The 12,846-nt window shown below is 31.2% G+C and overlaps 5 protein-coding genes across 13 annotated transcripts in view; 2 read left to right on the top strand and 3 right to left on the bottom strand.

Annotated features, from left to right (window-relative positions):
• Window positions 1-81: 81 nt before the first annotated feature.
• On the bottom strand, window positions 82-1,483 carry Syx8 (syntaxin 8). Its single transcript, XM_066744414.1, has 5 exons — window positions 1,285-1,483; window positions 1,011-1,205; window positions 637-890; window positions 466-558; window positions 82-405 (listed from the first exon to the last, which is right to left on the bottom strand). Exons 1-5 carry the CDS (start codon window positions 1,317-1,319, stop codon window positions 245-247), a joined length of 738 nt encoding a protein of 245 aa, XP_066600511.1. The 5' UTR covers window positions 1,320-1,483; the 3' UTR covers window positions 82-244.
• Window positions 1,484-2,178: 695 nt separating this feature from the next.
• On the top strand, window positions 2,179-6,596 carry rb (adaptor related protein complex 3 subunit ruby). The gene is made up of 10 exons (XM_066744136.1): window positions 2,179-2,567; window positions 2,806-2,881; window positions 2,944-3,525; window positions 3,611-3,907; window positions 4,006-4,273; window positions 4,345-5,064; window positions 5,154-5,444; window positions 5,516-5,790; window positions 5,866-6,230; window positions 6,323-6,596. The coding sequence occupies exons 1-10, from the start codon at window positions 2,434-2,436 to the stop codon at window positions 6,468-6,470; spliced, it is 3,156 nt and encodes a 1,051-aa protein (XP_066600233.1). The 5' UTR covers window positions 2,179-2,433; the 3' UTR covers window positions 6,471-6,596.
• LOC136783835 (soluble lamin-associated protein of 75 kDa-like) lies at window positions 6,547-8,234 on the bottom strand. Its single transcript, XM_066744137.1, has 5 exons — window positions 8,093-8,234; window positions 7,485-7,668; window positions 7,216-7,396; window positions 6,975-7,151; window positions 6,547-6,820 (listed from the first exon to the last, which is right to left on the bottom strand). The coding sequence occupies exons 1-5, from the start codon at window positions 8,104-8,106 to the stop codon at window positions 6,699-6,701; spliced, it is 678 nt and encodes a 225-aa protein (XP_066600234.1). The 5' UTR covers window positions 8,107-8,234; the 3' UTR covers window positions 6,547-6,698.
• A 258-nt stretch (window positions 8,235-8,492) lies between these two features.
• Window positions 8,493-11,477, bottom strand: Elp4 (Elongator complex protein 4). 8 transcript variants are annotated; one of them, XM_066744412.1, is made up of 6 exons: window positions 11,321-11,477; window positions 10,566-10,738; window positions 9,858-10,483; window positions 9,587-9,799; window positions 9,403-9,516; window positions 8,493-8,654 (listed from the first exon to the last, which is right to left on the bottom strand). In XM_066744412.1, the coding sequence occupies exons 2-5, from the start codon at window positions 10,717-10,719 to the stop codon at window positions 9,409-9,411; spliced, it is 1,101 nt and encodes a 366-aa protein (XP_066600509.1). In that variant the 5' UTR covers window positions 10,720-10,738; window positions 11,321-11,477; the 3' UTR covers window positions 8,493-8,654; window positions 9,403-9,408. The 8 variants fall into 8 exon arrangements, with proteins under 8 accessions (XP_066600509.1, XP_066600505.1, XP_066600500.1 ...); XM_066744408.1 differs by lacking the exon at window positions 11,321-11,477 and adding exons at window positions 10,968-11,002; window positions 11,087-11,253 and having other exon boundaries at window positions 8,493-9,516; XM_066744403.1 differs by having other exon boundaries at window positions 8,493-9,516.
• Window positions 11,478-11,643: 166 nt separating this feature from the next.
• LOC136783972 (neurogenic protein mastermind-like) overlaps window positions 11,644-12,846 on the top strand; it is a 102,030-nt gene continuing 100,827 nt past the window's right edge. For both annotated transcript variants that reach the window (XM_066744400.1, XM_066744398.1), the window contains exon 1: window positions 11,644-12,777. The gene's annotated coding sequence lies outside the window, so the exon portion shown is untranslated. The remainder of the gene's footprint in view (window positions 12,778-12,846) is intronic.

The raw sequence follows: 12,846 nt of genomic DNA, 5'->3' as shown, positions 1-12,846 counted from the left end.
ATTGATTATTAAAATATGGCACCATAATAACTAACATATAAGAGACAAATGGTTATTACAGTAATCAGATTCACTATTTGTACTTTGTTTCCTTATTTTCATGTATTACTGCAATGAATAATTACAATCATAGAAATTGTTCAAAACATTTTTTTCAAGGCATTTACACATAGGCATTGCTTACTTACAAAACATTAGTTTTATACACCATACAAAAAATAGAATTAACTGACAGCTAAATTTATTACGTTAAACTAGCAGCAATAATACAAATAAAAAGTAAGAGTATTATCACCCAATAACCACATGTATGATCTTTAGCACCGATACTTTGAACCTGATGTGTTTTATGCACTATAGAATCATCTGTTCTATCCATATGTTCAGCCAAGTCGTCAATTATTTCTAAAAACGAATAATTTTGTTTTAACTTATTTATGAGCGACATAAAAATGGAAAAATTACCATTTTGATGATCTACTTCATTGTAGATAGCTTGCCCGATTTGCTTTTGACGCGAAATCACTTTACAGAGCTCCTCTAAACCTTGCTCCTGATCTAGAATATTGAAAAATTTTAAGTCAATGTTTAAAATAGTAATATATTTTATAACATTTAATAAAAATATATTTAAACCCTGTAATATTTGTTCTTGATGAACTTTAAGGTCATTGATGGACACTTGTGCCTCTATAGGATGAACGTCATCGTCGTCGCCTGCCCAAGAAGTAGTTCCTCCATCCATTAAAGCTGATGATCCTACTCTTAATAATCTATCGCGTGACGACGCCCACTTGTTAATATTTGATTCATACAATGTTTGCAGTTGTACATCTTTGCTTTGTAACAACTCTACCTTTCTTGTCCTTCTTTCTGCTTCTTCTGCAGTACTTTAGATTTGTTAGATTTAAGGAATAAATCAATTTTTAGATAAAACTTTCATAAGAATACAAATTACATGAAGTTTTGTGTGGTCAACTGAAAAAATACAATTGATGATAAAAGGATACATAGTTCTTGAATTGGCATCTTCAATAATTTTGTTTCTTAGTATTTGCACTTCATGACTATATTGTTTCATACGTAATCTTATTGTGGCTGATAAATTTGCATAAACTTGTGTCACTTTAGATTCTTTATCACGGCTTGTTAATAGTTCCATAATTTCACGAAAAAGTCTTTCGCAGGCATCATACTCCATAAGCCTAAAAATGAATAACATATTAATTATAAAATCAATAGAAATTCATGTAACAGACAGGCTAATGCTTATAAATAATTTACCACGGATCGTTGTCATCAATGTAAACTAGAGCCATTTTTATATATTACAATTAAAATTAACTAACAATGATTAATTTTAGCAGTTTATGTTAATCCAATAACAATGGTAGTTATCATATTAATCAGAATATCGAGTCTCGCTATGTTGACATTATGTTGACACTGTTCTTTCAGACTCCAATTCTCCATCTATAATCCATACTCTCCTTCATGCCTCTGCCTCACCCCTCTATATTAACAATATTCATGAAAATGTTTTGTTCTCAAATAGCTGGCGCGCGGATCAATGTACTATGCATGGTGCATTTAGGAACCGCGTTATAGCCACTGACTCCATAGTGTGTATGTAGTATGTACATACATACATACGAAGCAAGCGAGTTGAGTTAGGCGCGCGAAGTAAAAGCGCTGGGGCACGATTCTTGAAACTGTGATCTTAGATTTCGTATGTGAAAGTCAATAAGATATGTAACGGAAACTGTGGAGTTTCACATACGAAATTTAGGATCATAGTTTCAAGAATCGGTACCCTGGTTTTTTTAATGCGATTCCTAAGGCCCGGTCTTACACTTCTCAATTAATTTAATTATGCTGTAATAAATGCCACGCGGAATATGTGTAGAGTATTTCGTATGATATATTTTATGTTAAATATAATATAGCATAATTAATTTAATTGAGACTGTAAGACCGGGCCTAAAAGCATCGAAAAATTAAGGAAAAGCCATACCTGGCGATTACTGTTTGTATGTACATACACTACATACATATATACTTTTCTTTTGTTTACGATTTGCCGCTCTTTTTTTAAAGTTGATATATGTATACTAGCGCTAGTGTCGTCCAGTTTCGTCGCAGGACGCAGATGGGGGCGCCAGTCCAAGGAAACTCAGACTTCAGCACTAAAACAATTAATTATCATGGTGGTCATAAGGTAATCTTGTTCATCTACTGGTTTGGTTGGGCCTACTGTCTGGTGCAGTCTGGTGCTGCTAAAGATACTGTCGCTTTGTACTAGATCTGATGTCTGCTGTCAAACTATTTACAGAATTATACAGAATACTGTGCGACACAGCTTTACAATTACATTTACATTACATGTAATATTTGTGGTAGGAAAATTAATTCCGTAATATATAAGCTGTAACAATGCTGACAGCAGCAGCAAGTACTTTATCAAATAATGGAGGTTCATACAGCAATGATAGACCTTCCAGTGCCGGAGAACCAGAGCTTACGACTGATCCGGCTTCAGGCGGACTTTTTCATTCTGATTATAAAAAGTAATTTAAATTGTTTTTCCATTAGTTTTTAATATCTGTAAAGGTTTTAAATACCTATATTGAATTTTAGTGAAGTCTTTTTTATTCATTACTGCAATTATTTACTAATAAATTGTTACTTGTTTTTAGCAAAGAAATTCTTTTCAATATTATTACAGCATAAGATTACCAATTATTTCGTAAATCTTTTGTTATATGAGAGTATTAAAACTTAATTTGTATATTAATATTCTTGTAGACATGATGATCTGAAGCAGATGTTGGACAGTAATAAGGACAGTTTAAAATTGGAAGCTATGAAACGTATCATTGGGGTAAGAAATATTTTTCTAATCATTGCATATCAAAATAGTCAGTGTTATAAGCTTATTTTCAGATGGTAGCTAAAGGGCGAGATGCATCAGAATTATTTCCTGCAGTAGTTAAAAATGTTGTATCTAAAAATATTGAAGTTAAGAAATTGGTTTATGTATATCTAGTTCGCTATGCAGAAGATCAACAAGATCTTGCATTGTTGTCAATCTCTACTTTTCAAAGGGCATTAAAAGATCCGAATCAGTTAATAAGAGCAAGTGCATTAAGAGTGTTATCAAGTATCAGAGTTTCTATGATTGTACCAATTGTTATGCTGGCAATTAAGGATTCAGCTAGTGATATGTCACCATATGTAAGAAAGACTGCAGCACATGCTATACCTAAATTGTTTTCATTGGATCCAGAGCAAAAAGAAGAATTAATTAGTGTTTTAGAGAAATTGTTATCTGATAAGACTACACTTGTTGTGGGTTCTGCAGTAATGGCTTTTGAAGAAGTGTGTCCAGAAAGAATAGATCTTATTCATAAGAATTACAGAAAATTGTGCAATTTATTAGTAGATGTTGATGAATGGGGACAAGTGGTAATAGTTAATATGCTCACTCGATATGCCAGGACACAGTTTGTTAATCCTAATATTGATGTAAGTGTATCTTTTATTAATGAAAAATATTTATGAGCACAAGTCAAAACTTGTAATTACTATAGTTTTCTCTTAATAATACCAGGGTATTGAAGAAGAAGAAAATCGGCCGTTCTATGATTCTGATTCCGATTCATCTCGTAACGAAAAGCCAAAATTTACATTAGATTCAGATCATAGATTATTATTACGCAATACAAAACCACTTTTACAGAGTAGAAATGCCTCAGTTGTAATGGCTGTCGCTCAATTATATCATCATGCAGCACCAAGGAGTGAAGTTATGATTGCTGCAAAAGCATTAATACGACTATTAAGGAGCCATAGAGAGGTTCAAAGTATTGTTCTACATTGCATTGCAAGTATATCAATTACAAGAAAGGTAAGATTTCTCAATAATTTTTTAATTCTCTAAGAATTAATATAAGAAATTTATATATTTTTCAAATATAACAATATCACTATATTATTTATTTATAGGGAATGTTTGAGCCATTTCTTAAGTCCTTTTTTGTTAGAACATCAGATCCAACCCACATAAAACTACTTAAGTTAGATATTTTAACTAATCTAGCAACTGAAACTAGCATTGGTGTAATATTAAGAGAATTTCAAACATATATTTCAAGCAGTGATAAAGAGTTTGTTGGTGCTAGTATTCAGGCAATAGGTAGATGTGCAAGTAATATAAAAGAAGTTGCCGATACATGCCTCAATGGTTTAGTTTCATTACTTAGCAATAGAGATGGTATGTAATATTGTTGTAAAAACATCATATTTTGAAAATTTAATTTATACATTAAATAATATATTTTACAGAGGCTATAGTTGCAGAAAGCGTCGTCGTTATAAAAAAGCTCTTGCAGACGCAACCGAATGAACATAAAGATATTATTACACATATGGCAAAGTTGATGGACTTTATAATGGTACCACAGGCGCGAGCATCTATCTTATGGCTTTTGGGAGAATATTCAGAAAGAGTACCTAAAATAGCACCTGACGTACTTAGAAAAATGGCGAAAAACTTTATAAACGAACAAGATATAGTTAAACTACAAATCCTAAATTTAGCTGTTAAGTTATGCCTCAATAATCCTTCTCAAACTAAACCATTTTGTCAGTATGTCTTCCAACTTGCAAAATATGACCAAAATTATGATATTCGCGATAGAGCAAGGTTCTTGAAACCTTTTATATTTGATGATGAAAATGAATCAAAAAATGTGCTTCCACAATTTGCAAGAAAGATATTTCTAGCCCCAAAACCAGCACCAACTTTAACTTCTCGATTTAAGGATTCGGAGTACCAATTGGGTACTTTATCACACTATTTGGATATGCCTTGTGCAGGCTATCGTTCATTGCCTCCTTTCCCTCAAGAAGCTCCAGATCCGTCAGTCAGGGATGTTGTCGAACCAATAGCATCGTATACTGACAACCTAGGTATATATTCAAAAAAGCACAAATTTGCTAAGAAAGAGAAAAAAGAAAAAGAAAAAAATTTTTATAGCGAAGATGAGAGTAATCCAAAAGAAGGTTTGTTCATTTTTTTCCTTAAGATACTACACGTACGCCGTATTATTTGCTACATCTTTGTTTAATAATATAATTATAATATATTCCAGAATCAGGAAATGATAACAAAACTTCTGAAGACTCGGAAAGCGAAACAAGTGATGAAGACGATACTTCATCCGAGTACTCAGAATCTGAATCTGGTAAAAGCAAGTCTGAATATGAGAGCGATCACAAAAAGAAAGATTCTAACGAGTCAGATAGTGAATATGAAAGCGAAGAATCGGAATCAGAAGAAGATACAGATTCTCAAGATAGTGAACCAAAAAGACAAGTTGAAAAACAAATAGTAAAAGAAAAACCGAAAAGTAACTTAGATCTGTTATTGGATTTGGATGATGGTAGGTCTTTGTTTATCACTGTTATCAAATTAATAATTTATTTTCGTTTATTTTTTCACATTTTTTTACAGTTATACCAATAACACCGGTTATGACACCGAGTTTAGGTGGTTTTCTTACTCCAATGAATCCTACAACAATTATAAATGATGTTAGGGAAGTATCTGCATCTTATGTACCATTGAAGAAAATTGAATTATTAAATCCTATTTCAAGTCATGGTCTAAAAATTGAATATAGATTTACAAGGTCGCCACATTTAGTCAGTAATCATTTTGTTAGTATCGAGGTCACATTCTTTAATGAAAGTGCAAGGCCAATGAAAAATATTCAAGTTGGTAAAAAGGTAAGGTTGCGTTAAGAGACTTGTCCATTTGTATTATAAATTGAATACAAATGATAAATTTCACACATTTCCTAGAATTTGCCAAAAGGACTGTCTCTTCATGAGTTTGCCCTAATCCCAACACTTGAGGCGGGCTCCACAGTATCGTCTACATTGGGCATTAATTTTAATGATTCAACGCAATCAGCTAATTTTAATATTGATTTTAATATAGAAGATGAAAAATACTCATGTCCCGTTAACATTAAGGCACCAATTGGTGAAATTATAAGATCGGTACTCTTACCAGAGGCTATGTTTATATCTGAAAAATCAAAATTAAAGGGTATGAACGAGCATATAGTTAAATTGAAATTTTCTGGGGATAGAAAGGTACTGACTCAGAAAATGTTTGAAGCGGTAAATGTTGCAATCGTATCAAGCGAGAATGATGTTGTTAGGTAAATTATTTTTTCTTCGTTACCTTACAAACTTGTATATATATATATATATATTTGTTCATGAAATATATATTTATTGACCCAATTTTCAGGTTTGCTGCTCACACACTTGCCTCAAAATCATTAGTCTTAGTAACAGCAAAAATTCTAGATTCGGAAGAGCTAGAAATATGTGTCAATTGTGAAAAAATGGTAATAGGCTCTATTTTACTAAATGAATTAAAGAGTTATTTAAAATAAGGTAAGAAAAAATTGTTTTGAATTATTTTCAATTTATGAAATATATTTATCATGTAAATTTACTTAAATGCTCAAATATCATTAACAATTGAACATATACTTATATTCCATTCATTCCAATTATATATAAATTTGAAAATATATATATTTAAAAGTATATAATAATAGTTTGTTATATTGTCATTAAATTTTGTATAATAAAAATTGTACAACATACGTTTCTTTTAATTAAAAGTTTTTATTTTTAAGATTAAACCAAATCAATTGTTGAGAGTCGTTCATATCGTGATCTGCTATTTCCCAAAAGTGTCGTCTGTGTTGCTTGTAGCAAAGTAAAAACTTTTTCAACACTAGAAAATATTTTTAAGCAAAGTTAAAAGTAAAATTTCGTAATACTTAACTATTTACAGATAATTGATGTTTATCACCAGATTTATACACTGTATTTAAATATTGTATTACATTAGCAAAACAGTTATTTAATATCAAACAACTAAAATTTACCTTTTTGCATGCCGAAAGAAATTGGTTTTGAAAATCCAATATCGTCATTTGGGAAACGAGTTACTATATCTTTTAGCATTTCTGTACCATACCCTTGATTTCTGTATTCTGATCGTATATAAACAGTATCTATTATGGGCATCATATATTCTTCATTCGTTAATGAATTCTTACAACCTAAAAACAAATTTTCGATTGTTTTTGTTATCCGTAATATGCACAAAAAAATTAATAAATGAACCTTTCGGTTTTATGGTGTAAAATCCAATTGCTTTTCCATTTTCCCATCTAATGATAATTTTATCAAATTCATCCGCAAACTCATATGGCGATTCCATTTTTGTTGGATCCGGAGTATCAAATTCGGGATAAAGAATTTGGCTTAATATATAATATATTATTTTATCTCGATTATTTAGTGCCTAATCAAAGTTGTTAGTTAAATAGAAGCAAAAGAGAGTAAAGTCAGAAATAAATCGTCTCTGTACTTTCTTAAAAAGTATATTTTACCATTCTCCAATAACTTCCAAACTTTTCGTTCGGCTCATTAATATCTATAACTTCATTGCCCACTTTCAGATTTATAAATTTCTTACACATGTTACAATCTATCCGATAAATTCTATCGCTGATTTTAAACGACTCAAGACACAGCGGGGTTTCGATGGTAGCCTCTACATGTATTTTTAAGCATCTGTAAAATATGATAAAAACCTTTTTAGAAATCAAATCTGTGAAATTTAGAAGTTTATAAGAAACTGCAAATGTGTTTTTTTTTGTAAAACTTGATATTTAATTTAGACATTGTGTGCTTCTTAAGTTTGCATCAGTAATGATTTTAAAGTATAATTAATTATTATTTTCACATAATTACAAAACTATTTTATATCGAATTAAATTAATAGTAAGTATATATAAATGCGATATAATTTTGAGGCTTGTCTAGTTTATATAAGTTATGACATTTTTATTAATTTATATCAATCACAACATAGGAACTTAGGTGCGACATTTTGCATCTCTAAAGTATATTGTGTGGGTAAGTATGAAGCGATTATATAAGTAAAATCTCTAATTCTGATTTAATAAAATTGGTAAACTAAACTAAATTTCATCACCTTAAGCATGACATTGTGAGTTAAATAATGATGTATTATATTGATATAAATATAAATTGGTGATAATTGGCTAGAAATATCTAACTTCTTTCACAGGGAACATTGTAATTACTGATAAGATACCTAAGAGGAGTGATGTCTAGTAAATGCTTTGATCATTACTAAATATCTTAGCTCTGTTTTACCGATAAAGAATTGCATTCCACCTACGCTACATATTTACAAATCAATTCTTAAAGACCAGTATTCCGAAAAATAAAAGGAAAAAAACTTCAAACTTTCAACAATTTTTTTATCAAATTAAAAGTAAACTTAATTACGATAATTATTTAAGAAAATTAAACTAGCATTCTATTTAAGTGGGGATTCTTAATTACTTACCAAATGAAAAAAAAACATTTCGTAGAATCTTTTTTATTTAAAGTAGCTACATATTTGTACAAAATTTTACTACTTAAAGAATTTCTTTAAGACCAATTTTAATACATGTTATTCTTAACACAAACGTGGTCTAAACGCTTCTTATTTTACTCATTGAAATGATGCAGTCTCGCCTGGTTATCTAAAAAGAATTAATTTTGTACTCCGCATGAATGTAAATTTTTGCCTGAACTACATAAAAATAAAAGAAATATAGATGCACGGATGACTCAGTGTGGAAAGAGATATCTAATCTTAGCAACAAAATTATAGTTTAATTTATTTACTAAAAGATTTCATCTTTGATCTATCGTACTTTTCGTATTCAGGAGAAAACTACACTCCTGCAAAGTACAAGTAATGTTTTTTTCCTTTTTAGATAACTTAGAGATAGAACACAGCATTATATCAAAGAGTGAAAATGCAGTGTTACAACAACGGCATATATCGCCAATGACTTGCACTTACATTAATTAATAAAAATATCTTAAGGTAAACAAATTATAAATATATATCTACAGTTTCATTAAAATTACTTTTATTTTTTAGATAAAATAAATCTAATAAAATGTTTATTTTTCGGTGCTTGAAGCAGGGAGCTTTTCTAAACATTTGATGTTGGTGTACTGCAAAAATAATTTAACCTCCATACTTTACAACTTACGAAACATTCTTTCCTTTATTTTGTACTGCTGTTGATATAAGTTTATGTTCTATGACTATATAAATACTTTAGTTTGCACCTGTTTTCATTGATGAAGCTTTTAGAAAAATAAATTAGAACAAAACAGTATATATACACATTTGGGTTTTTAAGGGTTAATAATAATAATTTGTTCATGCTTTTTTTAGAAAAAAAATCAATTTAAAATTTGTTTTAACGTTCTTACAGTATATTAAAACTCAAACAACTTTTTTCCCATATTTTGTATACATCCCATGGACTGTACATCATCTTGTTCTCGTTCCGCAGTATCATCAAATGCCGGTGGTAAATGTAAAGTCTGTAATAGCATTATATTTTCGTTTTAATTAAATAAATTTGTTTTGGTACATAAAATAAACATAGCTTACCTCTATAACAAACACTTTTCGTCGTAATTTAAACGCAAGATCGCTTGATTCAGGTGCTGTAGAGGAGAACATGTTAATGGAGGGCAATTTTTTAATGTGTAAGAGTCCATGATAGTTTTGGAACAAAGGATTTAAACCTTTAGCAGAATCTGCAAAAGATTCTAATCTGAGAGCAGCATCAGAGATATGTTCAATACGCTCAACTATTGTGTCCTGTAAGACCACAATTTGGTAATTTATTTAAATAATTATAAAAAATCTATTAACTTACATGCTCTTCGAAATTATCAATAGGTATTGATACTACTCCAATAGCATAAGCTTTTCTTAAAATAACTTTAAAACAATAAAGAAACTTCAAAAGGTCTTGGTAGGTATTTTCATCTTCATCAGAAACCCATAATCGAGATCCAAGCGAATGAATTGTAATTCTTAAAAGTTTTCTTTCACGTGAGGTAGTAGATGTTGAAAATTGTTTGTCATGTATCAATTTTCTAACATGAAACAATAAATTTTCATATGCTGGGTTATTAAAAGTAATACTTTGAGTGTTCAAATCGCTATTTGGCCATAATGTTATTCCTGAATTATAAATCAAATCCTTTTGAATTGTTTTTCTCAAATCAAAACTATGCCCAATATTACAGTCATTTTCATTGGCCGCATCTACCATTTTCATATTTTGATATCTCCAGGCAATTTTCATTTTATCTTCTTGGCTATTTTGAGATGGAACTTTTTCTCTCACTGCATCTGTTACCGCTGTAGGAATTCCCAAAGCCAATTGCACTGGGTCGTTATCCAATGATGCAATTAATAATGAGTGCTTATAGAAAATGCCTTCTGCCATGAAATATTTTAAGAGCACTTTTGCATAGGTTCCATTTGGATCTTCTTCTGCAAGTTTAAAGAAAGAATATATATATATAAATCATAAGTTATAATATTTTATTTAAAATTTTTAAAATATACTACATACCTATGGTAAATAGGGAACCTATTGGCAAACCTCCACCAAGTATATTATCTAAAGATGGTATGCCTGATGAAGAAAGAAGTTGAGCATTTTTTACAGATGGTTTCGTTCCTACTATAGCAGGAAGTTTTGTAGACTTTATAGCAAGTTTAGACATTTCGATATTAATCTATAACCTGTAAGGACAAATAACAATGGAATTAGACAAAAATTTAACAATGTATAAAACCTCTACTAGCATTTGAATGACTGAGTACAAATTACTAGCCTCTTTCAATTAGAAAAATTTAACAAAAAAAAAGTAACAAAATTATTGATCATTAGTAACTTATTCATTTGAACATCACACAATTCTAAATAATTTAAAATACCATTGTTACTACAATTATTATAAAGACAACATACTTGTCTTAATAAATTCATCTAATAGTTATCTTCCTCTATAAATATTAAAATATATTAAAAACGATTTATAGAAGACAATAAAAATAATAATAATTAAAAGGAATGGAACAAATGTTTACTTTTACACTTAACATGAGCTGTGTTTTATTTAGCTACACTTTTAACACTTTTCTACACTTTCCGTATTTCTGTCTTTGTCCATTGTATAAGTTGAAAACTTAAAAAATGCACAAAGTGTAAAAAGTGTAGCAACTTTTTGCTAAATAAAACACAGCTATGACTTGTGATTTACAGACTTAAATCTACTGCATGCTTTATGACAAACCCATATAATTTTTTGTCAAAATACACACGTGATATTTATATGATTTACTTTGATTTTGTGAGCATGTGCCATGATAGTATTGATGGTATTGATAGTTACTACCATGACAGTCATGACACAGACCACATAGGCATAATTTTGTAGATGGTGCTGTAGTAGTGTGTAGTGGTGTTATCAGTTGGTATTGCAGGCAGCACGTAGTTTACCCAATAACTACCAGGATGCAGGTTTGTCAGTTTTATCGTAATTATAGCTCGCCCGTTTAAACGATATATGCTCTCGTAGCGTAGCATAGCAAAGCCACGCGCAGTTCTGCTAATGGCCCCGCGCATTCAAGAGGACAGATCCAAACCAAACGGTCGTTTACGTCTGTTTACAGTCCGTATGATTGTTAACGCGATCGGGAATCTGGAAGCTTGCGCGAGCGCGTCGCATTTTGAGACTCAGTGATAAACTAACCGGGAAAATATCAAACTTTAAGGTTATGTAATTTGTTTAAATCGCTAGAGGGTTGGCGTTTAATGCTGTTGCTCAATGACATGTAATTATTCGTGGTAATTCAAATCTTTAACCCGTCAAATAAAGTTGAGTTACTTTATCAATAAAATTATTGACTCAGAGCATATAGAAATTCTTAAAGAATAGAAGTTTAAATTTGCTCGACAAAACAAGTAAAGGATGAAAGCGAAATGTTGGATAAAAAAGTTTGAAAAGTTTTTTAAGAGCAAGGGAGATGATTTTGAACAGGACTCGAAGACTCATTTATATATGTATACATATATAAAGGATAGTAAGTGATCGGATGAGACGTAAGTGGTGAGCAAAGGAAGAAGACGATCGAGCGTATTGGAGCAAATGAGTAAGAAAGAAGAGACGGAAGGAGAAGAAGGCGAACAGGAGAAGTTGCGCGTATGCAAGTTCTCTAGTTGTTCCATTGGAAGTTTACAGGCTGAGCAATTGTACATACGGAGAAGCTATACCAAACACTGAAACCGTTCTTTTCCTCCTCCTGTTCTGTTACCACTGTCTCCAATTTAGCTTCACTCCCACCCCTCCTTTCTCTCCTCTTACTCTTCCTCCAACCTCTCACGTTCTTGCTCACCAGTCCAGTTTGCTAGTGAAATCCCCTTTTCTCTCTATCCGCGTCCCCTACTACCACACAATCGTTTCGTCTCCCTCCCACTTTTTCCGACATCCTCGTGTCGTTTCTCAGCTTCTCACTCCCTCTTCCTTTCTTTCTCACTGTCTCTCTTCCTCCGGTTGAACGACGGCGGCACGCTGCCCTCTTGCTCGCTCATGCTCAACTACCTGTTGTGACGTACAGAGACAGAGAGCGCACACCACGCATCAACACAATTGGCCAGCGTCGTTTCATTTTGTATCTTTCTAGCACAACCATTCCCTTCCGACTCGGGACTTTTTCGTCCGAATATCTTCGTAAGGAGAGTTAAAAAAACATGAATTAATCTGAAAATGCAATTAAGAGTGAGTGTTATTTTGGTTTAACGTAATGTAAACAAATAAGCGTCGATTTTTCTATTTGGACGTGTTTTT

Source organism: Prorops nasuta, unplaced genomic scaffold, assembly GCF_024137725.1.
Source record: "Prorops nasuta isolate Cenicafe-Biocafe unplaced genomic scaffold, Cenicafe_Pnas_1.2 PNAS00038, whole genome shotgun sequence".
Classification (NCBI taxonomy): domain Eukaryota; kingdom Metazoa; phylum Arthropoda; class Insecta; order Hymenoptera; family Bethylidae; genus Prorops; species Prorops nasuta.
Note: the sequence above shows the minus strand (reverse complement) of the source record. Positions and strands in the feature narration are given on the sequence as shown.